Source organism: Kogia breviceps, chromosome 1 (genome assembly GCF_026419965.1).
Source record: "Kogia breviceps isolate mKogBre1 chromosome 1, mKogBre1 haplotype 1, whole genome shotgun sequence".
NCBI classification, from domain to species: domain Eukaryota; kingdom Metazoa; phylum Chordata; class Mammalia; order Artiodactyla; family Physeteridae; genus Kogia; species Kogia breviceps.
Genome location: NC_081310.1, coordinates 173,587,125 through 173,611,607, shown reverse-complemented (window position 1 = coordinate 173,611,607; position 24,483 = coordinate 173,587,125). Strand labels below are relative to the sequence as shown.

The window sequence follows — 24,483 nt, the reverse complement described above, 5'->3', positions numbered from 1 at the left end:
GCTCCCTGGGTGCTTCATGAAATCCAGAGGCTCGAGATACCTCTGAATCAACGCCAGTTTCAGCACAGTGCTGTTTGTTCAACAGGCTTTATTGAGATTGTGTCAATACAGTCAATACCGTTGTTTTTCTTTTCAAAAAGAAGTCCCATTTTCTTTGATTCCCAAGTGCATTTTTCCCCGAATCTTCTGTGACACAGGGTACATAATAGGTATGTAGAGAACTAAGCTCCTATACCAGGTTAGAAATGAAATTACTAATGGAAAACATTTAAACCTTAATCTTAAAAAAAAAAAAATGAGGAATCAGAATATTAAAATGCACAAGGTAATGTAGTTTTCATTGTTAAAACCTGACAGTTTATCAAAGCTAGTCAGTTAAGTGGACACCCGGAAATCCCATAAATATTTCAGAAACACCACCCACCTCTCCCCAAAGGCTTCAGGAATGACATTTAGCAGAAACTCAGTTCTGTGAAACAGGTGTTTTTTGTTTGTTTGTTTTTTTGGCTCCCTGTACCCTCCTCAGGGCCCTGGGCTCCCACTAGGAGCTGATGCATCTCCGCCCAACAGAAGCCTCCCTAACAGGTCAGATGGCAGTGGCTTTGACCCAGGAAGGAGGCTGAGCTGATGGCCCCACGAGGTACGATTTGAGACTTAGTCCCTTGGGTGCTGATGAATAAGAAACCCACCAGGAACCGTAGCCACAACCTGCTCTTGCAGTGCCACTTGGGCAGATTTGGGTTTTCGTCCCTCCTTTTGAAAGTTAAAGCAAGCAAACGGTCTGCTTTGTTTGGAGAAGTTGTGCCCAGGCAATGGGCCTGAGGAGCCACAGAGTAACAAGTCGGGAGTCAGTGGCATGAAGAACCCAGGGGCAGGACGGGAATAAAGATGCAGGCCTACTAGAGAATGGACTTGAGAACATGGTGGGGGGAAGGGTAAGCTGGGACGAAGTGAGAGAGTGGCACGGACATGTATACACGACCAAATGTAAAATAGATAGCTAGTGGGAAGCGGCCACATAGCACAGGGAGATCAGCTCAGTGCTTTGTGTCCACCTAGAGGGGTGGGATAGGGAGGGTGGGAGGGAGACGCAAGAGGGAGGAGATATGGGGATACATGTATATGTATAGCTGATTCACTTTGTTATAAAGCAGAAACTAACACACCATTGTAAAGCAATTATACTCCAATAAAAATGTTAAAAAAAAAAAAAAAAGTCAGTGGCCAGCCTCCTTCCTCAACATGGGAAGGAAGGTTGGCACGGGCCAGAAATGGAGCAGGTTCACGCTGGGTCCTCAGCTCGATCCACTCGGCTTGAACTAGGGGCTGAGGGCATGGGAGGGGGTCCTGCCTGTTTCCTTCAGGGCGGAGCTCTGATTGGAGAAAATGGCAGAAACATCCAACTCATTCCAAAGGGGCCTGTTGGCACCCCTTTTCTCAGGGCCTCAGCCTCCTGGGCCCTAATCCTGCATAGGACAGGAAATTGGAACCAGAGGGTGGAAGGAGAGGAAGCCTCAGCAGATTAACCCCTGTAGTCGACACACACCCATCATATGGCTCTTATTTTTTTTTTTTTTTTTTTTTTTTTTGCGGTACGCGGGCCTCTCACTGTTGCGGCCTCTCCCGTTGCGGAGCACAGGCTCCGGACGCACAGGCTCAGCGGCCATGGCTCATGGGCCCAGCCGCTCCGCGGCATGTGGGATCTTCCCGGACCGGGGCACGAACCCGTGTCCCCTGCATCGGCAGGCGGACTCTCAACCACTGCGCCACCAAGGAAGCCCCATATATGGCTCTTATTAAGAAAAAGCAGGCGGTGGCCTTCTTCCCCAAGCTTGTGTGCACCTTGTTGTGAGGGCCTTGGGGATACTGGGGTTGGGGGTGGCGAGGATCCCTTACAATTTTGTCTGAGAAAATCAGCCCTCCCCCAGCAGGTGAAAGGAGAGAAAGGGAGAAATACTCATGTTCGCTGATCGCCCATCCTGCCTCGTGCCCGCCTGTGGCGGTCCCTAGGGGCCTGGGTGGCTGGTCTCACGATGAACAGAGAGAGCTGGTGGGGGCAGTCTGGGGGATGGAGACGAACGTGAAGAGGTGCCATCCTGCCCCAGACCCATGCCCCTACCCCTCACAAACCGCCGTTCCCCATGGCTGCAGCCTGAGCAGTGAAGGCGGGGTCGGCCCTTCCTGGGAGCCTGCAGGAGGGGCCACACGCCTGTACCTGCCAGGGACAGGCCTGATGCCACCGCCCGGCCGCTAGGGTGGCAGTCCTGACAGGGTGTCCACGCTGGCCACCTCGATGGTCCCCCTCCTCTCCCTTCCCCTGGAGAGAAACAAAAACTCTTCAGGGGCCCCACGGTCTTATGCTGGAGGTCCCACCCAGGGCAGGCGGAAGAGCCCAGCCAAGAACTGAGGGAGGCCCTGCCCCATTCCTTGAGCAGGGGCCGTCTGCGGGCAGGCAGAAAGGGCAGGGCCGGGAAGATGTCTCCCCAGGGGAATGTGTGGGGGAATTCAGTCCCCTCTCAGCTCTGACTCACAGGGCAGCAGCATCCTTCGCCGCCCAGCAGAGCCCAGCACTCACGGGGGCCAGGGGTCTCCACCAGCTGGGCAGAGTGTCCTGGGGCCCTGCCTGCAGGCAGGGCACGACCCCGATGCTGCACAGACACTCGGGGGAGAGGAACGCAGGCCACCTTCTTCCAGAAACAACCTCAGCCTGTGCGGAGGGAGAAACCCAGTCAGTCTCCTCGGGCCGAGGCAACGGCCGCCTCTGTTCGGCCTTTGGTTTTTTCTTTAAATGGAGGTTCTTTGTAAGTGAGAAGGTCTCTCTACCGCTAAAGAGGAGGAGGCCGGGGCAGCATGGGTTATGTGGGGCACAGCAAGAATCCTGAAAAGGAGGAGTGGATGTACTCGGTGGAGTAGAGGCCATTGGCCTGGTCCGAGGGCATCTGCACCCAGACCTGGTCGTTGGGCCGCAGCTGGAGCACGGCCCCCCCAGACGCCTGGTCCAGGTAGCCCTTCTTGTACTCGTCATAGGTGTAGGTGGCTGGCACGTTGTTCTTGTACAGGGCCACCCACACGTTGGTGCCCTTGACGTGCACATGGTAAGCAAAGTAGTAGACCCCGCCCACGGGGCAGGTGAAGATGCCGGTGGCCGGGTTGTAGCCACTGTGGCCATTGTAGAGGGTCCGGTCAAACTTCACAGGCATGCCTGAGGCAGGGAAGGGTGAGGTGAGCACAGCGGTGAAGGCGGGCGTGGCCTGGGCCGACAGCTCGCCCAGCCCAAACCGGGGCCTGGTCCCCTTGCCTAGCACAGCTCCCTGCACGCCACCGCTGGGCAGGTGCAGGCCGGCGATGCCAGTCTCATCGAAGGCCCCAGGGGCCCCAGGGGGCCCGGGAGGTCCGGGAGGCCCAGGAGGGCCTGTGAGTCCTGGGGAGCCTGGGACCCCAGGAGGCCCTGTAGGCCCAGCCATGCCAGGTTCCCCCACTTTCCCCTCTCCAGGGGGCCCCGGCAGGCCTGGTTCACCCTTCAGGCCTGGCAGACCCTGCGGCCCGATAGGGCCAGCCGGACCCTGGAGTCCTGGGATTCCAGAAGGGCCTCTCAGGCCAGGCTGCCCAGGGAGCCCCAAGTCACCCTTCTGCCCCAGGGCTCCTGCCACCCCTGGTCCTCCAGGGCGGCCCATGAAACCTGGCTCGCCTTTGGGCCCAGTCGGTCCAGGTGGTCCATGAGCCCCTGGAAGCCCCCTCTCTCCTGGGAGCCCAGGTTTCCCAGCCAGGCCACTAGGCCCCTGGTCACCCCGAATGCCAGGCACTCCTGGGGGTCCTCCAGGCCCCGTCTCCCCCTTAGGCCCTGGGGGCCCACGTCGGCCAGGTAGCCCTGCAGACCCGGGAAGTCCAGGGGGGCCCCCAAGGCCCTGTGGTCCCTGTTCTCCCGGCTCCCCATCCTCACCTGGCTCGCCCCTGTCCCCCAAGAGCCCCGGGACCCCAGCTGGGCCCCTGTCCCCCTTGGGACCTGGCAGCCCTGGCATCCCATAGCCAGTGGGGCCTATCAGGCCAGGAGGGCCCCGGGTACCTGGCTCCCCTTTGGCCCCTGGTGGGCCCTGTGGCCCTGGCACTCCTGCTGGCCCTGGTACCCCCATACCATCTAGCCCAGGGGGCCCTTTTGGGCCCAAAGCTCCTGGCTCCCCCCTGGGTCCTGGCAGCCCAGGAGGCCCAGACTCACCCTTATCTCCAGGGGCCCCAGGAAACCCATCCAAACCTGGTTTGCCCAAGCCAGCTGGACCAGGGAGACCAGGGGGTCCGGGGGCACCCCCCTGGCCTGGGGCTCCAGGAAGCCCTGGTTGGCCCACTCCATTTTCGCCCTTGAGGCCTCGATCACCCGGGGGCCCAGGCTCTCCCTGAGGCCCTGGCTCCCCCCCAAATCCTCGGGGCCCTGGCACCCCCTGGGGGCCTGGTTTTCCAGGGACAGCAATGCCTGAGGGCCCAGGTAGCCCAGGGGGCCCTGGGGGCCCCCGGAGGCCCTGGTCCCCGCGTATCCCTGGCTCCCCCCGAAGCCCCGGCTGCCCTGGTGGGCCAACCTTGCCTGGAAGCCCTGGGGGACCAGCCTTGCCCATCCGGGAGAAGCCAGGGGGGCCAGCAGGTCCAGGCTGCCCATGTAGCCCTGGTTTTCCAGTGCCTGGTTTTCCTGGGAAGCCAGGAGGGCCAGGGGGACCCCGTGGCCCGGGTTTTCCAGGGGGACCAGGCTCTCCTTTCAGGTCCATTGGCAACAGTGGTAGAGGCATTTCTGAGAGAGAAAGAGAGAGAAGGGGCAGTCAGGGGCCTGGACAGTGGGGACAGGGGACCCATCTTCCCACTCCCCATACCAGCATGTGGTGCAACTTGAGAAGACAAGGTTCTGTATCTGTTCATGAAGACCACTCCTGGTCTCCCCCTCCCTGCTCTCATGGAAGGTGGAATTTAGGTGGTTCAGTGGCCACCTTGGGAACTGCAGGGTATCCACACCCAGGGCTCTTAGCACCCAACCCACCCAGGCTGGGCCTTCCCCAAGAGCTTCTCATCCCTGCCTGACCGGGGTGGAGTGGCCACCAGGTGGCACCAGCATCCCTCCTTAGAGCCAATCGGAGCCGACTCGCCGCCCCCCCCCACTTCCCCACAAACCTTCCCGCCCTTCCCTCTACCTAAAGACCATCTCCGCCAGCCAGCGGCACCCCACTTCCCCACCCCACTTCTGCACCCGCCCCGGACCAGCATCAGGAAGAAAGTGGAGATGGGAAAGTCTTTGGTGGGGACTGAGGGGCTGTGGCCGGAGGCGGGGGAGCCTGGGAAGAGCTGGTGGAGGTCGGGAGGCAGGGAGTTGGGGGTCAGGACTGTCCGAAGCGGGGCGGGGCGGGGAGGTGCTCACCCAGGTATTGGCCCTTGCCCTCGCGGAAGGGCGGCCCCACGGGTCCTTTGTGCATGGGCTGCACGTACTGCACCGGCGGGTAGCCCGCTGCCCCGGCGGCTCCACCGCTGGCGGCCGCCCTCAGCCCGCACCCCAGCACCAGCAACAGCAGCAGCAGAGGTGGCGGCAGCGAAGACAGGGACGTCAGAGCCCCCCGCATGGCGTCCTTAGGCTTGCTGCAGGGAGGAACGAGAGGGGCCATCAAGCCAGCCCATGGGTACTTTGGCACCAGGCCCAAGGACTCACAAAAAGATCAGAATTTAGGGGCTTCCCTGGTGGCGCAGTGGTTGAGAATCTGCCTGCTGATGCAGGGGACACGGATTCGAGCCCTGGTCTGGGCGGATCCCACATGCCGCGGAGCAACTGGGCCCAGTGAGCCACAACTACTGAGCCTGCGCGTCTGGAGCCTGTGCTCCACAAGAGAGGCCGCGGTGGTGGGAGGCCCGTGCTCCGCCTCCCACTTGCCACAACTGAAGAGGGCTCTCGCACAGAAACGAAGACCCAACACAGCAAAAATAAATTAATTAATTAATAAACTCCTACCCCCAACAACAACAACAAAAGATCAGAATTTAGATATCATTCACAAGCAATTCTCAAAGTCTCAACAGTCTGCAGAAGTTACTAAACCTCTCCTAATCCTGCCTATAGCTCTCTATCACCGCCCCCCCCAAGTCTACCGAGGACCCCTCCCTGGACAACAGCCTCCCCCTAACTATTCACCTGGCAGCCAGATGCCCTTCCAGAGCATCTCTAACCTTGGCACAGCTCTGCCAGAAACTGTTTGACGATTACACCCACTATCATGTGCTGGGCTGGCTCTCTGCCAGCCAGGGGCTAAGCTCTCTAGAGATGGAAGCTCACTTAATCCTCTTAACACTTTAACGAGGTATTGTTATTGTCATCCCCATTTTCCAGATGACAAAGCTAACGCAAAGGTCTCTAGGAAGCAGACTGGGATTTTTTTTTTTAATATTTATTTATTTATTTATTTGGTTGCACTGGGTCTTAGTTGCAGCAGGCAGGCTCCTTAGTTGTGGCATGAGAACTCTTAGTTGCGGCATGCATGTGGGATCTAGTTCCCTGACCGGAGATTTAACCCAGGCCCCCTGCATCGGGAGCATGGATTCTTTTTTTTTTTTTTAACATATAAATTCATTCACTTATTTATTTATTTTTGGCTGCGTTGGGTCCTCATTGCTGCGTGCAGGCTTTTCTCTAGTTGCGGCGAGCGGGGGCTACTCTTTGTTGTGGTGCGCGGGCTTCTCATTGCGGTGGCTTCTCTTGTTGCGGAGCATGGGCTCTGGGCACGGGAGCTTCAGTAGTTGTGGCTCGTGGGCTCTAGAGTGTAGGCTCAGTAGTTGTGGTGTACGGGCTTAGCTGCTCTGTGGCATGTGGGATCTCCCGGACCAGGGCTCATACCTGTGTCCCTTGCACTAGCAGGAGGATTCTCAGCCACTGCGCCACCAGGGAAGCCCTGGGAGCGTGGAATCTTAACCACTGTGACACCAGGGAAGTCCCAGAACTGGGATTTGACTAAGGTCTCCCTGACCTCACATTATGTCGATGCCCTTCTGGGGCTCCCCACTGCCTTCAGGATCAAGTCCTTTGTGGGAATTCCCTGGCGGTCCAGTGGTTAGGACTCCATACTCTCACTGCCAGGGGCCCAGGTTCAGTCCCTGGTTGGGGAACTAAAATCCTGCAAGCCATGTGGCCAAAAATCAATTGATTAAAGAAAAAAAAAAGGGCTTCCCTGGTGGCACAGTGGTTAAGAATCTGCCTGCCAATGCAGGGGACATGGGTTCGAGCCCTGGTCCGGGAGATCCCACATGCAGTGGAGCAGCTAAGCCCATGCGCCACAACTACTGAGCCTGCGCTCTAGAGCCCGTGTGCCACAACTAGTGAAGCCTGCGCACCTGGAGCCTGTGCTCCACAACAAGAGAAGCCACCACAATGAGAAGCCCGCGCACAGCAACAAAGAGTAGCCCCCGCTCGCCGCAACTAGAGAAAAGCCTGTGCACAGCAATGAAGACCCAATGCAGACAAAAATTTAAAAAAAAAAAAAAAAAAAAAAAAGTCCTTGGTGCCCAGCATGGCGTTCAAGGCCTTTTAAATCTAATCACCTAGTGGGTGCCTGTGTCTCCAACCCTATCACCTGCCACCCCTTTCTCTGCCTCTCCCCTCCCCCATACGTTTGCCCCAGACACCAGGCAGCCTCACACTTCTGGACCTTTGTACCTGCTATTTCTCTGCCTGCAGTGTTCTTCCTCTCTCCAACTCATCCTTCAATGCCCAGGGAAGCTGTCACCCCTTCCTCTATAGAGTTAACCCCTCACTCCTGTGTCCTGGTGTAGCCCTGTCACAGCATTTAGCTCAGCTCTGAGAACAAGGCCTGGTTGGGAAGAAGCACAGGCTCCAGATTTGGATGGCCAGCCTGAGTCCCTAGCCTCACCAGCTCACCAGCTGGGGGAGCCTGGGCAAGAGGTTTCCACTCTGTGAACCTCAGTTTCCTCATCTGTAAAATGGAATAACACGTCCTCACAAAAACGTGTACATGAACGTTCATGGTGACATTATTCATAACAGCCACAAAGTAGAAACAACACAGACGTGCATCCACTGATGAATGGATAGTGTGGTATATCCATACAATGGACTATCATTCAGCAATAAAAAGAAGGGAAATACTGATAAATGCTACAATACAGATGAATCTTGAAAACATTATACCAAGTGAAGAAGCCAGTCACAAAATCATATTATCTAATTCTATTTGTATGTTCAGAAGAGGTAAATCTATAGAGACGGAAAGTAGATAGATGAGTGGTTGCCTAGGGCTGGGGGGAGTGGAAATGGGGAGTGATTGCTAATGGGTACAGGGTTTCCATTAGGGGTGATGAAAATGTTCTAAATTGCTTGTTGTGATGGTTGCACAATTCTGTGAATACCTTAAAAAAACATTGATTCGTACACTTTAATGAACCAATTGTATGCTATGTGAATTGTATCTCAATAAAGTTCTTTTTTGAAAAAGCTAGGCTAGGGAATTTCCTAGTGGTCCAGTGGTTAGGACTCCGCGCTTCCACTGCTGTGGGCCCAGGTTCGGTCTCTGGTCGCAGCCAACAATATAAAATAAAACTAATTTTAAACAAAATTTTTTTTTTAAAAGCTAGGCTAACAACCTGCTTCTCAGGGCTGCTGTGATGATTAGATATATCACAGTGGCTCACGGCAAGCACCCATCAATATCTGCACAGTGGACTAGCCTGGCATTTCACACACCCCAGGAAAGTCTCACTTGCCCTGGTATCCCTGCTCCGGGCTCCCCTCACCCCACCCAGGGGCCTCTCCACACCTGCGCCTGGCCGCAGGAGGGAGTGCGGGTGCGCTGTGCACACCCAGGGACGCACGTGGGGCTGAGTCTGGAGCTGCAGTGCAGTGTTCCTCCAAACTCAGTATCACTCAGGGCTTTCCAGGAATGAACGCGGGGCTCCGGAGAAGGTTGGTGAAGCTGCCAACCCAGCTCTGCCATCAACCTCTCTGTGACCCTGGGCAGGTCGTTCAGCCCCAGCATAATAGTAACACCTGCCACCTAAGGGCTTCCCACGTGCCAGGCAGGGCTTCACCAGCTTCACATCACTAATCCTCTTAATGATCCCCCCACCAGCTCATACAATTATAATCCCTATTTTATAGACGTAGAAACAGAAGCTTAGACTAAGAATCTTGCCCAGAACACCGTCCCTCAACACAGGCCACCTGCTCTATCTGCACCATGATTGGTGCTGGGCCTCGTGAGGCCACACCGTGTAGGCCTGGCACTCAGCTACTGCTGATGGAAGCTCTGGCCACTCACTGCTCTAATGTTTGTTTGACGTTCCATCCACGTGCAGCCCTGTGAGGCTTGTCAGCCCTGTTTTACAGATGAGGAAACCGAGGTGCAGTCAGAGCCTAAACCCAGGCAGTCTGACTCTTGAGCACCAATCCCTAACCACCACACCATGCGGCCTCTCTGGAGCGGGATAAGGGCCCTCCTGCACTTGTCACCTGAGCTGGCGGGGCTATTAGGGTGGAGGTGGTGCTCACGCATCACAGAGCCAGAATGTTCTGCCTGGTAGGGGGGCAGAGGGTTGGGAGAGCAGGTGGAGGAGCAGAGCTTGCAGCAGGAAGCAGGGGGAGGGGAGTGAGCAGTTCTGGCCTCGGTGGGTCAGAGGCCAAGGTCATGGCGCCACCACAGGAGGACTCAAGAGAGCCCTGGCTCTGGGGAGCCCTGGTCCCCTTCCCATGCTGAGCTGAGGCCTCACTAGGCATGGGGGGTGATGGAGGGTGCAGGCAGCCTCAGGCTCAGCTGGGAGGGTGTCTGGGGTGGGGAGAGCTGTGGAGGAGCACAGGCAGGCCGGGTGCCAGAGGAAGAGCCCCCAGTCCACTCAGAAGCCCGGGCAGGGGTAGGGCCCCCTGCCAGCTGCCCACTTTTCTTTCCTCCTTGTTAAGGTGGATCTCCAGGAAGCATCCCCACCCTACACCCTGTGGCTCCATGAACTTGCCCCATCCCAGCACCGCCAGCATCCTGGAGGTAGGGCAGATCTGCTGCAGGACCCCAGAGCAGGTGTTTCCTCTGGAGGGAGGGGTGTCTGAGTGAGGATGACCGCTCACACCTCCAGTTGGGCACCGCCTAAGTGCTGCACATTCTGCATTTGATTTAATTCCCACAAGGTCCCTGGGAAAAAGGAACTATTGTGCTTCCTCTTTCTATAGATGAGGAGTCTGAGGCTCGGACAAGTACAGTGATGCGCCACTGGCTACAGCTGGCAGCCAGGATCTGAGCGGAGGTCAGTTAAGAACCTGAGCTCTTGGGGGTTTCCCTGGTGGTGCAGTGGTTGAGAGTCTGCCTGCCATGCAGGGGATACGGGTTCGTGCCCCGGTCCGGGAAGATCCCACATGCCGCTGAGCTGCTGGGCCCGTGAGCCATGGCCGCTGAGCCTGCGCGTCCGGAGCCTGTGCTCCGCAACGGGAGAGGCCACAACAGTGAGAGGCCCGCGTACCACCAAAAAAAAAAAAAAAAAAAAAAAAAAAAGAGCTCTTAACCGCTGGGACAGACTGCCCTGCCATGGGGGTGGGAGTGGGGGAGAGTGCACCAGAGAGCACAAGCTAGACAGAGAGAAGCAAACCGAGAGTCTCTTCCAGCTCCAAGCTGCCTGTGGGTTTGAGGAGGGAAAACTTACTCTAGCTCTTAGAGGGGAGGTGGCTATGCCACTCCAGGTGGGGGGCTTGGCCAGAGAAGGGGCTGAGAATTGATGGCCCTGGAATGGTGTGACATGGCAGCCCAGGTGGGAGGGGCTGCCCCCCAACGCCAGCCACCATCAGAGCCGAGGGTGCCTAGGCACCCCTGAGCCCGTGACTCCTGTTCACTGTCACTCCCCCCGCCCCCCGCCCCACTGCAGGCTCCCCAGGCTCTCTGGCCTCTGTACGTTCATCTCACCCTACTGCTTCTCCACCGCCTAACTCTTACTCATTCTCGGACATCCTGGAAGCCTATTGGATGCCTCCCCCAGGCTCCTCTGACACCTGCAGCTCTCCCTCACAGCTCCTTTCCCTCTTTGGCTCTCCTGCTCTCTCCCCGCCACATTCCCCCGACTCCATGCCCAGCACAGGACTTGGCTGGCAAACAGAGATGCTCCATAAATGTTTGATGAGCTCAATTTGCTGTCAGATTTAATGATCACACCAATAACTCACTCCAGGAAGCATCCAGGACTTTGCACAGATACATGTCACACGGCCCTGGGAGCCCCCTCCCTAGGCCAGATGGGCTTATCTGTTCGCTAGAATGGGAACAGGTGGGACATTCACGTGGCCTCAATCAAGGATCTTCAGCTAAGAACTGCCCGCACAGGGACTAGAGGCACATAGGGAGGAAGAGCTGATCCATTTGCTTGCTCCTGGTCTCCCCGTGAGGAATGGCGGCCAAGCAGGGGTGTCAGGGGTTAGGGGAGGGCCCTGAGGCTCAAGCCTGGCTCTGCTGTGTGACCTTGGGCAGTCCATCACCCTCTCTGGTGACCTCTTAGGAAGGAAGGCAGGAGCCAGGGCAGCTGGGAAGGGGCTGGGCTGGCAGGGGCAGGAGATGGGATGCAAAAGGAGCCGGTAATTCAAGGGATGGAGCGGTGGCGGCAGCAGGGTAGACGCGGTGTTTGGACAGCTGCAAGTCCTTAGCGGGGATTTCCCCCCTTTTCAACAAATCCCCGTAAAACAGCATTTTGTCCAAGTCAGCGTTTTGTGGCAGCCTGGGCCTCCTCCAGGGGCGGCCGAGGAGGTTGGCTGGGAGCGGGTAGCGCTCCAGGGTCTTTCAGACCAATTGAGAGGGGAGGGGAATGGACCCCAGCAGGAAGAAGAAGCGCATGAATACAGATCCCTCTCTCCCTGGACAGGGCTTTGGGAGGGGAAAGGGCATCAGCAACAGTGACCCCTCCCCACCAGTCCCCTCTCAGAGGGTCCTGTCCCAGGGGGCGACCAGCAGACGGGGCCCAGGTGATCCTATGGAATTTAAGGGCCTGCCCACTCCCCATCCCATTTCACACATGAGCTATCAGGGGTCCAGATAAAAGGGGAGCCTGAGGGTGGGGCGCAGGCTCCCAACAGACCGTGCAGGGGTGTGGCTAGCATGGCCCTGGCAGCACCCCCACCCCACGCCCGGTGGGTGGATGGAACGAGGCTCTGTGCAGGCTCCTGCCGCTCCAAGCCCCCCACCCCAGAAGGGCGGCTGCAGCTGAGGAAGCCTCGGGGAGCTCAGGCAGCCCGGGGCCTGGCCAAACCACAGGTATGTTATGAGACGCTTCCTGTTGTGGAGACATTTCTGCGGGATCAGCTGCCCCACTTGCTCCCCCGGTGCCTCCTGCCTCCGCCCAGCCTTGCTCTGTTCTCTCCCTGGGTCTCTGGCCCTGACTCATTTCTCTCTGTCTCTCTTTCTCTCTCCAACCTGGTCACTGCCACTTCAACAGGTGAGCAGCTTTTCTTGCTCAGGCTCTCCCTATCAGGGATCCAGCCCTGGGGGGCCCTAAGGCCCTCTAGGTCCCGGCAGCCCCTGAACTCCCATTTCAGCTAAGCTACTTATCAGGTGGGTGATCTTGGGCAAGTGACTTAACCTCTCTGAACCTCGGTGTCCTCATCTGTGAAAGGGTTAACTGAGATGGTCTAAGCCATCAGCCCCTCCATGCTGCCTTGTCCTGTTACCCCAGTGGCCAGAAAGTCCTCCCTTCAGTCTAACCTCAGTTCCTCCTGCTGCAAAGCAACATCTCCTCCAACCCTTGAAAACCTCAGGTGACTTGCTGCCAAAGGCCAGCACCTTGTGAAGTTCCCTAAAGTCAATTTTCTGGCCGGCTAGGCCTTTTCCCTAACCACTCCTGAGATAACACTGACCAGGGGTCACACAGCCTGCTCAGGACAAGGATGGAGTTATGGATCTTGGAGAGGAGCAGAGGAACTGCCCTCCTCCCTCACTGGGCATCATGCCCACCCCCACTGCTGAGCAGGGTGGCTCCAGACTTCTCCAGGGTTCCTGAGCCTCCCAGCCCCCGCACCTCTCTCCCAGCTTGCAGAGATCAGAGACCCCTTTCCTGTCCCCCTCTCCTGAGTCTCACATGAAGGGGGACCTGTCTCCCACTCAAGGCCCCGGGCCCCTCCACACCTCTTCCTCTTCCTCGGGGACCTCTCACTCTCTGTGGATGCCTCCCCCAGTCTCCAGCCTCTCCATCCCACATCTACACAGGCCTCACCCCCACCCCACCCTGCCCGCCACCCTCATCTCTCTCTAGCCCTTCTCAGCCAAGCTTCTCAAAAGAACTGTCTCTACCCCTCACCCTCTCACCTCGTGTTTCCTTCTCGCCAGCACTGACTCCCGCCTTGTGACCCTGCTTTCCTCCTTCCTGGAAAGGCTCTTCCTCAGATTCCTCTCTGCCCACTCTGCAGGCCCAGGCTTGCCCCAAGGAGCTGGCTCAGGCCTCTTTTCTCTCTGGATGTTTCTCCTGCAGTTTCCAGCTCTCCCCAGCTCCCACCGTTCCAATCCCATCACCAAGGACTCCCACATCTGTTTCCAGCTACCTCTCTCCTGAGCCCCAGACTCCTGGGTTTGACTACGAGCTGAGCATTTTCGCCTGGCTGTCCCTCATACACCTGCACCCAGACTGCTGTCACTACCTTCTCCCCTATTAATTGCTTCTGCCCCACTCCCTGGTGCCCAGGCCAGAAATCTGGACGTCACTTCTGACACTTCTGAGCCTTCCTTCCTTACATGGAATCTCTCTAGCCTATACCATGCCTTAGCACAAGTAGAAAAGGCTACCCCTCCTTCCAGCCAACTCAGGCCTTACTCATTGCCTTTCCTGAGTGCCCTTGAACAGTAACCAACCTGCACAACTGTACATGACAGCCCTGTTCCTTTACCCCCAAACCCCCAATCCAGTCTTATGGACTCTGTCTCCTCTACTTCTGGGTATGTGACATGCCCAACTGTGTCCCTTCCTCTGTGTCTCTGTGTCGCTGAATCCAGATCCTCACCTGCCTGTGTATCTGAGGCATCTCCTGGTGTGTCTCTCTCCTCCTATCTCTGTGTTGCCATCCCCTTTGTCCACCCACCTCTGTGACGCTGTCTTTCTCTGTTGTCTTTCTCCGTCCTCTCTTGTGCCATGTACCTAGATCCTGTCAGAGTTCCAGGTTCTGAAATCTCTAGCTGTTGGTCACTTGATGGGAGCCTCTAGAAGGCCAGCACTTATGGCCTTAATGTTAACATCAGGTCTGGGGCTGACCACCGTGGACAATCCACGAGCAGCCCCACAAGGTCTGGGTGGAGACTTGCGGGGTCCAGTGCCCATGAGCTGAGCTCACTGTCCTACAGGCCACTGGGACTTTGAAACCCTCAAATTTAAATGTGCAGGTGTGAGGACTGCTCCAAAGCCAAAGGGCTGCCTGGAATCTGGGAGCTGGTGGGGTGGAGGGAGGTGATCAGGCGGGGACAAGGCTGCCTGGAGGACACCTTATCATCCAGGTTGGTGGCAGGACAGGAGTGCTGCCCTCTTCACACCTTATCTACCCAACCAGGCTTCAAGAGTCCTCACATCCCTCACCCCTGCAGGTGAGGCTCCGAGACCACAGGAGACCTCAATTCTCAAAGCAGCATTGGAAGGAGGTTTGAAGGACAGAGGAGAGTTCAACATACTCATAGGGGAAAGTGATGGTAGAATATTCCAAACTGAGAGCAGAGCAAAAGTCTAGTCAAGGAAGACTGAGGGGCTTCCGGGGTGAGCAGTATCTAAGAGGCAGAGAACCTGTGGTTCTGAAACTTGAGAGCGAGAGAGATTGCCTGGAGATAAAAATAGGGCTTCATTGGCAGGGTTGTTGCAGCCTGGGTGAGGGCCATGGACTCACCCTTAGGAAAATCACCCATGTTCAGGGAGTGACAGGAGCCCACTGTACCCTGAGCCCCAGCATCCCGAATCCAGACAACCCAAACTTTTCGATGTTTCCCTACACCCACCTGCCTGCCTTTGCCCAAATTGCCCTTTCTATCTTTCTCCTCCAGGCAAACATGTTATTCCTCATTTAAGACCCAGCTCAAATGCCACCTCCTCCAAGCAGCCTTCCGTGCCTCTCTCAGGCAGAACAGCTCCTCCTCCAGGGCATGTCTTCCTCCAACCCCACCCCATCCCCAGCTGGGGCTCAGCACACTGGCACTCAGTACAGTCTGCAGCCTGTGTGCTCCAGCTCCTGGCCCCTGACAACGTCACCTCCCACCTCCAGACAAGCCTGCAAGATGGCTTCTCATAGGGTCCCTTTTTCTTTGTGGCTCTTCCAGGGTCCTTCTCAGCTCTGGGCTGGAGGGGGCTTGCGCTGAACCTCCCTCCCTGAAGGTAACTAGGTTTACCTCCCAGACCCCCAGCTTCTGCCCATCTCTGAGGCTAGCCACCCCACTACCACCCTGGGGAGGAGCTTCTTGCGGGGCAACAAAGCATCCAGGGAGGTAGGGACAGCCGGGCGGGGGCAGATGAACCAGAAGGGGCCCAGCAGTGGACAGGACCCAGGGCAACAAAGTATCCTCAGGCAGGTGGCCAGGGGACCGGCCCTTCCTCGTCGGGGGGCTCAGGCCTCAGCTGGTGCCATTGCTCATTTTCCAGAAGAGGCCTTGAGCTTCTGGTCCAGACCGGACATGGGTGGGCCACCAGACCCAGGCACCCCCAGGCCCCAGGCCGAGGCAGGCGGGGCCTTCTCAGCCGCCAGTCCCCCGCCTTCTGTTTCGCATTTGCAGCCTTTTCCGGAGCGCCACCCGCCGCCCGCCGCCCACTGTCTCCCGACGCCTGCCAAGATTCCTGGGCCTTCGCGGCTTCCCCGTGCGGTGGCGGCGGCAGCTTCGGCATCGGCAGGAGGGGCTGAGCTGGGCAGGGAGGGGGCCTGGTGGGAGCGCGGCCAGGCCACTGCACTCGGGCAGGCCAAGCAAACACGGCCAAGCCAAGGAGCCGGGGAGAAATAGTTCACAAATGAGAAAAAGCTGCTTCCAAGTTGGGCCGGAGGGAGCTGAGGTCACCTGCCCGCTAGGCCACCCCGAGCCTGGGAGGGGCATCTGCTGCAGCTGGAGGGAGCAAGGGTAGATAGCAGCAAGCACAGGTCTCATCCAGCTGGGGATATCAGAGAGACCTGCCCCCAAATCTAGCTTACCTTTCAGGTTGGAGGGGCCTCTGAAGGTGCCAGCAGAGACAAGGCCTGAGAATGAAAGAGGGAGACCGTGAGGAAGATGACAGGAGCTGGCGAAGACTCCTGCCCTAACTCACAGCCACCCAAGCGCCTGCCATGGGTTTCTTACCAGGAGCCCCTGCTGGAACACTGGCCCCCAACTTCAGTCTCCTCTCAGGGAGCCAGGCCCCCCCCACCAACTCCCTTCATTCATTCCATGCACTTAGCAATGCCCATGGGGGACCCGGCCCTGGACTGATGGAGTTCATCCTGTCCTAGGGCCCAGGCTGAGGAAGCCCCTTCTGTGGGCCAGGGTCCATACCGGAGAAGTCCCTACACTCTGTCAGGCCCTAAGCTGGGGTGGCCCCTACTATAGACTAGGGTTCCTGCCTGGGGAAGCTCGTACTAGGTAGGGGACCTGAGGCTAGGCCTTGGGACAAAGAAATGGTTCAGCCCCATGCCCTGCCCTGAATTAGCTGGAGGCATCAGACAAGTGGCCATCACACAATTGACTAAGGTCTCTGGGCCGTGGGAGTACAGAGCAGGAAATACTGCCCTCCCCTGAGTTTCCCTGGGAGACTTCACGGAGGAAAGGACACTAAGGCTGGATCCTGAAGGGCGCGTAGGAGTCTGACAGGCAGACAAAGTAAGAAAAGGAATTTCAGGCAGTAGGAAGCTGCTTGGCAGATACAGGGAAGGTCCAGAAGTGCTGTGGGGTTGAGAGGACAGGCAGGAGCTGAGAAGGCTCGGGCAATTTAGTGAGGAGCCTTAAATGCTATGCTTGTATATCTCTGGAAGGCAATGGGGAGCCATGGAAGGTTGTTGAGCAGGGGGAGATGATGTGGTCACAGCCCTCGATGGCCAGGTCCCCATTTCCGGCTCAACCATTATGCCTGGCTATCCTAAGCCCTAGTCCAGGTCACACAGCAGAGCCGGGGCCATAGTCAAAGCCCAGATATGAATCCTGGGTGGATGGGGAGGGGACGTCTAGCCAGCCCACCTGGCAGGGAAGCCTGCCGGCTGCGTCACTCTCTCCCCCAGCTGCTTGCTTGCCTCTGCCTGCTCCCATGGAAACTCTGACATCCCAGCCCTCTCGCTGCACAAGCAGCCAGATGCCGAAGCCAGCGGCTCCTAAGCATTCTCTCCAGCTCAGCTGAGCCCTGCCTCCATCCGTGCCCCTCTGACACTATGACCCCAGACGTGGGTCATGAGGCTACTCTCTCTGAGGACCCAGACTGGCTGATGGAGCTTGGGTGGGAGGTCCTCACTGGCCAACCTGACCCCAGCTTATCTGGCCCCAGCCCACACCCTCACCATGAGGCTCAGGGAGGGGGAGTGACTTATGTTGGATCTGGGCTTTTGAAAGATGAACATGGATTTAACTGGGCGGTAGTGGCGAGAGGTGATCAGTCCAGGCCAAGGGAATATACCATGTGTGAGGGTATGGCGATGTGAATCCCCTGAACATAATTAGAATAAATAAACGAACTAACCAATCATAGCTAACATTTATTGTATACCTACTACGTGCTAGGCACGGTTCTGGGCTCTTCTCATGAATTATCTCATTTAATCCTCATACCAACCCAGTGAAGTAGGCTCTTCGTCTTTCCTTTTTACAGAGTGGGAAACCAAGGGACAGAGAGGTTAAATAATTGGCCAAAGGTCACACAGTTCATGACGGGTAGAGCCTAGGTTGTTGATGCCAAAGCTTGAGCTCTTAACCTCTCCAAACACAGATGGTTTGAGATGAGAAGGGCTGGCTGGGGTCAGCCTGAGAATGCCTTAAATATCAGAATCAAAGACCTCCAGCACAGGGACTTCCCTGGTGGTGCAGTGGTTAAGAATCAGCCTGCCAGTGCAGGGGACATGAGTTCGATCCCTTGTCCGGGAAGATCCCACATGCCGCAGAACAACTAAGCCCATGTGCCACAACTACTAAGCCTGCGCTCTAGAGTCTGCGAGCCACAACTACTGAGCCCGCGTGGCACAGCTACTGAAGCCCATGTGCCTAGAGCCCATGCTCCGCAACAAGAGAAGCCACCGCAATGAGAAACCCGTGCACTGCAACGAAAGTAGCCCCTGCTCACTGCAACTAGAGAAAGCCCACATGCAGCAACAAAGACCCAACGCAGCCAAAAATAAAAATAAAAAATTTTTTTTAAAAAAAGACCTCAAGCACAGCTTAAAGCTGGCTCCCCATCCCCTCCACCCATGTTAGCCCTTAATAATAATGGTCTCTAAAAATCCCAAGTACATTTTCTGCACCAGACATAGCACTAGGCATGCTCCAGGCATTATTTTTTATCATGCTCTCCCATAACTCTATAAGGCAGGAATTGCTGTCCCATTTTTCTGAGGAGGAGCATTGAGGCTCAGAGAGGTGACATCCATTCTCCAAGGTGACAGGAAGCACTGGGGCTGGGATCTGAACCTTGGGGCTTGCACAGCCCCTAAATGGCCAAACCCCTGTATACTTGGGCTTCCTGGAGACCGCAGCCACGGTACTTCTCTACCCCCGCCTGTGCTGCCACAACCCAGATGCCAGCATGCCTGGCGACAGAGTGAGCAGCTCCTATCACAGGCCTCAGGAGTCCACTCCAGTTGACCAAGGCTCCCGCGGTCCTACAAAATAGAAGGTGGGGTGGGTGAGGGTGCCAGGGCAGTGCCTGAGCCGACTTCAATGGGACTCTGTTCTTAACTTCCACCCTCAGCTGCCTTCTCTAATCTCCTCCTGAGCCCCTCCCCTGGCGACATCTCCTCCTTGCACAGAGCCTGCCTCCAGCTAAATCCCAGGCCAGATGTGGGGGGGGCAGTCTATACCCCCCGTCCCCCACCAGCTTCGGCAAGCGCAGGCGCCCAAGGAGACTGGCCAGGACCCCAGGCCTGCTTCCCCATCCCAACTTTCCAACCTGACATGCTGATGGCCATGAGGTGAACAGCTGGCTCCTCGCAGAGGGGGGCTCATGGGAGAAGTCTCCATTTTCTGAGCCCCTGCCATGAGCTGGCCCTCGGCTAAGAGTCTTGCCTAAAAAATCATGATGGATTAAGAACCACTCTGGAAAAAAAAAAAAAGAACCACTCTGGAGCCCAGCTGCTCACAGTCTTCTCCCAGCCCTGCCTCTTACTAGCAGTGACTTCAGTGGTCTGTGCCTCAGCCTCTTGATCAATAACATGGGAGCAATTCCTATTTCACAGAGCACTGGAGAGGATTAAACGCGTTAGTTTCATGTAGCCGACTTCAAGCAGTGCTTGGCATAAAGAACATTCAATGTATGTTTCCTATTATCATTATCATCATCATCACCACGATGCCTCCCAAAAGCCCTGTGAGGTTCAATTATAAACCCTATTTTACAGATGAAGAAACAGAGGCTCAGAAAGAAGTCATTTGCCCAGGTTCACCAGCCAGCCAGTGGTGGACGATGTCAGTTTGGACTGAAGCTGAGTGAGTTCCCAGATAATGAGGACAGCCTTGCAGCTCTCTGGAGCTGAGGCACAGTGTGTGTGTGTGTGTGTGTGTGTGTGTGTGTGTGTGTGTGTGTGTGTGTGTGTGTGTGTGTGTGTGTGTGTGTGTGTGTCTGCATGTGTGTGCGTGAGTGTGTGTGTGTGTGTGTGTGTCGAGTTGGGAGGGGTCCTCCACTCACCCCTGTCCTGCCTGACCTCCAGGGGCTCCCCTGCCCAAGCCCCTGCTGCCGCTGCAGGAGGGGGCTCTGCATTCCTGGCTAAGCAGCCGGATTTGCTGTGCTCCAGGAACTATGAAAAGAATGTTTGCCACGAGCTGAGCCTTGGTTGCCTGTCAGAGGGAGCAGGGCCTGGAGGGCCCACACAGAGCTGTGTGTCGGCCAGGAGCTGCCACAGTGGGAGGGAAGGAGGCTAGACACAAGAGAGCTTCTGGTTAGTGAGTGCAGTGGATGCTGGATGGGGGTGGGGACCAGTCAACCTCCTGGGGTCTTTCAGGAGGGAGAAATGACCCCCACACACAATCTACATTGCTCCTCCCCACAGGCTCCAAGGACAGCCCGGGAGGCATTACTGGCCCGTATCATGGATGCGACTATGGAGATCCAGGGAAAGCTCACAGCCAGTGGCAGAATTGGGACCCGCGGCCAGGACCCCTTGCTCCCAGAGGTTGCCAAACCTCACCAGGACCACAGCGCATTCTGAGATACTAGAAACACCATGCCAGCCCTCACTGTCCTGGCCACCCTCCGGGCCTGACCTTCTCATGACTGCTACTCCCCATGTTCCCTGCCCCTCAAAAGAGTACCTTGTGTATGAAAATTCCTGGCACGCTGTGGACGGATGCTCAACAATTAAGTTTCCATTCCTTTCCCCGCCAAACCAAGCCCTGTAGAGGCCAGTGACCCGGGAGGTCAGTGGGAAGAACATGAGTTGTACATCCTCACAGACCTGCGAGTGAATCCCAGCTTGGCACTCAGCGAGGGGACGCTTGGCCAGTTTATGGGCCTCTCCGAGCCTCCACTTCTCCCTCTGTTAAATGGGCTCCCGACCCTTGCCTTGCAGTAGTGTTACAAGGACTAAATGAGATATGCAAACACAGGCCCTGATGCACAGTAGGTGCCCAATAAACTCTTATTGTTACCCTCCCCCAGAGGGACAGAAATAATTGAAATTAGAGAACCTCAGATGACAAGGTTCCCTCCATCCCAGGTTCCTGATGACCCCTGCTAGGGGAAGGCCTCTGAGAGGAAGGGAAGCCTCAGTCCAGGGTCCTGTCCTCAGGGCTCAGTTCTGCCACTGGCTGCTATGTGACCTGAGGCAACTTCCTCTCTGAGTCTCCATAATCCCATCCAGGAGATGAGCCAGCAGTGCTGGCATGGCTCTCTCCAGGAGGCAGTAACCCTCTGCAACCCACTTCTTCTGCCCTCCAAGAGCCAGAAATCTCAGCCTGCGAGGAAACAGTCACTTCTCAATTCAGAACTTTCCAAGAATCTGAATGGAAGCAGGGCCAGGCCCTCCCCATTCCCTTCCCAGGATCCAACCAGAGAGGTGTAACAGACTGATCAGAAGTCTGGGTGAAAGTTCTTGGCACTGCACCCCGATCATGTGTGACCTCAGACCACTCCTCACCTCTCTGCAGGCAAAAGGATCCTGGAGACAAGTATTAGCATTCCCATTTTATAGATGAGGACACTGAGGCACAGAGACGGGAAGTCCCTTACCCAGAGTCACGCAGAAAGTAACCCCAGTCTGTCTGATTCCCAAGGTCAGGATCTGCTGTCTACACCCCGCCACCATAGAACAGAGCAGGCCTGGAATTCCCTTTCTGGGACCGTGACTTCCCTAACTGATGTCTGGGCACACGTGTGCACACACATATGGCCTCACACATCCTCTTTGGCTTCTAAACATACATAGCCAGGTCTCCCAGACACTAAACTAGCCCCAAGACCCATGGCCACACTCAACACTCAGCCCCCTGCACCTAAGCATACCAGACCCTGGTGTTCAAACCCACATCTCCCCTTGACCTGACTTCTCTGGGGTCAGACCACGGCCACCCAGTACAAGGCTCCTGGCCCGCCCTCTCCTATCCCCACAGCCAAGCATCACTGAGGCCTGTCCAATCTCTCTCCTTACTCCTCTCCATCTATACCTGCCTCCCATCCCCATGGCAACCACCCATCTCAGCCCCCATCACCTTCTTCCTCAAACTCTGCCCAGCCTCCTAAGTGGTCTCCTTGCCTGTAAGATCCCTCTTCACCCTTTCCCCCAAGAGCAACCAGAGTGATTCCCAGTTTGCACCACTCTGCAGCTCACACCCTTTCTCTGACAAGGCCCTAGGAAATCTGACCTCAAAGTAGCTGTCAGTCCCTCCCCCTCCGTCTCTCACCGTGTAGTCACGGTCCCCTGAGAGAACTCTTCAGCTTCCCACCTCCACACCTTGGCACATGCTGTGTCTTCTGACTGGAATGCCCTCATTTACCTTTACCACGCCCTGCACCTGTCAAAGTTCTAGTTCTCCCTGAAAACCGCAGCCAGTCACCTCTTTGCTGCTTCCCTTGATGGCTCCTCCCACACACACTTTGGCTTGTAAGGTTCCTCCCCTTCATGTAGCTCCACGGGCACCCTGAGAGACAGCTGCACCCAATATGAGAGGCCGCTGTGCCTCTGGTTCTTCCGCCCCGGCTCTGTAAGTGCCTCAGGCCACCGATGGGACTGGCTCATCTGAGGCCCCACTTTCCTACAAGGGGAGCCCCATGCGTGCCACTGGGGGGCCTGGAGTGGGCTGGGGGACTAGCAGGGCGACCACCCTTTGGTCTGGCTCAGATCCAGAGCAGGGGGGGAGTTGGGGTGCTCAGGCTGACAGCCCTGTTTGATATCTTCACCTCCCTTTTTCTTTCCCCTTCGTCAGCCAAAGAGCGGAAACTCATTTTCACTGTGGTGGACAGAGTGAAACTGGAGAGAGAGACCCTGGTGAGTGTGTGTGTGTGTGTGTTGTCCTGTCAGTACATCTGGCTGGGCCATGTAGGGCCTGCCATGTGTCTGTAGGAGTTTGTGTGTGTGTGTGTGTGTGTGCGCGCGCGTTCGCGCATGTGCATGCTCTGTCTGTTGTTTCAGCATCTGTGGTGGTATGTGTTTCAACAGAGCATGTTCTGGTGTATGACTGTGTATGACTGACAATGGGAGGGAGTGTAGCTCTGCAGCTGTGCGTGACTCTGTCTGTCTGTGGTATGTCCTCATTATCGTTTGGGGGTGATTGTGTGTCCAAGGGTCTATCGGTGTTCACCAGCCCAGCGAGAGGCCAGTGGGGACATCTATGCCCTGACTGAGACCACCAACTCCCAGTGCAAGGTTGCTGCCCCTCACACCTCCTGTTCTGGGCTCTAGAATGGGCTCCCTGAGGGCCCCCCATCTACTCAGGCCAGTAAGGGTCAGTCCCCAGAGAGGAACCCCAGGTTGCCTGACCCTCCAGCCATCCCAGGTCCACAGCCCCCAGATCTTCCAAACACCCAAGGCAGCTCCCTAGGAGGTTGCCTTCGCTAGGGGCACTCCAAGAAGGGGATGGACCCTGCCACCAGACAAGGGCACAGGCCTTATCAAGAGACGCTGAAGGTAGACAGGAGGAAGGACTTCTGGGTTGCCAGGGTCCCAAGGGAGGTCAGTGGTATTTCTGCGTCAAAAGCCTAGCACGTTCTCACACACACTGAGAATCACACACTGACTGACGCACACATTAATAACATACTGGCAGACACTCACTGTCCCCCTCACACCCCACAAACGCACACATTGACAGGCTCACACATGCATACACACAACAAGCAAACTCAGAGGGTCTGCCCTTCCCCGGCTCGCAACTCATGGGCTCCTCTGGATGAACAGTGTCTCTCCGCCCGGGGACTAACGGGGCCACTAAGTCTCCAGCCCCAGGACAGACACCTGGGGAGGCTGTTCTGGGGCCCTCAGACCCCTGCCCCTCTGAGCCGGGCAACAGTCCCCTCACCCCCGCGGGTCTCAGGCCTGAGCTGCAGCAAGATGCTGAGCCTCTGGCAGGGACATTCCTCCGAACCCCAGTCTCCAGTTTGGGGGGGTGCTGCCAGGACACCTAGAATATGAGGAACTTGGGGGCAGAAGCAGAAAAAACAGGAAACCGGGAGGTCGCCGGCAAACTAGAATCGTGAGAGAGATGTGGAGAGGAGAGCTGAGGGGTTTCCCCAGCCTGGGGCTACAGGGGGGCGTCTAAGGCCACTGCTCCCTCCCCGCTGCTCCACCATCCTGCGATGGAAGCTTTGTTATCCCCATTTTACAGGTGGGAAGGGAGACTCCCGGCGGTGAAGTGACTGCTCCGAGACACATGGTCAAGGATGCCACCCAGGACTGTCTCAAGCTGGAGCCCCCGCTTCTGGGAAGGAAGGGAGGAAGGGGCTTTATCTGGGATTCTGCCCTGGGAAGCAGGAAACGGGATGGGCGCCCGCATACCAGAGCCGACCCCCGACACAGTACCCCATCCTGTCCTCACCTCGGAGTCCGAGGCGCAGGCCCAGCTGTCCCGGACAGTTTTGGGGGAAGCCCAGGCCGGGTCCTGCCCTCGGAGCCCCCAAGCCCGGCAGCCGTGCCGCCTCCCCCCCACTCCCCCCGGTTACCTGCTGGGGCGGCCGCCTGGCGCCGCTCCCGGCCCTCCAGGGCGGCCCGGGGCGCGTGGGCTCCGGGCAGGGGCGTCGTCGGGGTCCGCGCCGGCGGGGCTCCGCGTCGCTCTGCCGGCCGCCCCTCGCGGCTGCCGGAGTGGGCGGGCGGCGCGGGGGGGCCAGGGAGGCGGGAGGGGCGCGGCGGGGCGGGGCCTCCACCCTCTTCTTTCCACAGGCACCGCC

At 57.1% G+C, this 24,483-nt stretch overlaps 1 protein-coding gene across 3 annotated transcripts; it reads right to left on the bottom strand.

Annotated features, from left to right (window-relative positions):
* Positions 1–71: 71 nt before the first annotated feature.
* COL8A2 (collagen type VIII alpha 2 chain) lies at positions 72–24,341 on the bottom strand. Of its 3 annotated transcripts, XM_067011609.1 has the most exons (4): positions 24,259–24,341; positions 16,133–16,177; positions 5,393–5,607; positions 72–4,774 (listed from the first exon to the last, which is right to left on the bottom strand). In XM_067011609.1, the coding sequence occupies exons 3-4, from the start codon at positions 5,589–5,591 to the stop codon at positions 2,856–2,858; spliced, it is 2,118 nt and encodes a 705-aa protein (XP_066867710.1). In that variant the 5' UTR covers positions 5,592–5,607; positions 16,133–16,177; positions 24,259–24,341; the 3' UTR covers positions 72–2,855. The 3 variants fall into 3 exon arrangements, with proteins under 3 accessions (XP_066867710.1, XP_066867715.1, XP_058903064.2); XM_067011614.1 differs by lacking the exon at positions 5,393–5,607; XM_059047081.2 differs by lacking the exons at positions 16,133–16,177; positions 24,259–24,341 and having other exon boundaries at positions 5,393–5,744.
* Positions 24,342–24,483: the final 142 nt, after the last annotated feature.

Excerpts from the sequence above, each read along its gene's own strand:
- COL8A2 (XM_059047081.2), bottom strand. The coding sequence starts at position 5,633 with ATGGCCCCTCTCGTTCCTCCCTGCAGCAAGCCTAAGGACGCCATGCGG. Across the intron at positions 4,775-5,392 it reads GGGCAAGGGCCAATACCTGG|AAATGCCTCTACCACTGTTG; the intron begins GTGAGCACCTCC and ends TTTCTCTCTCAG.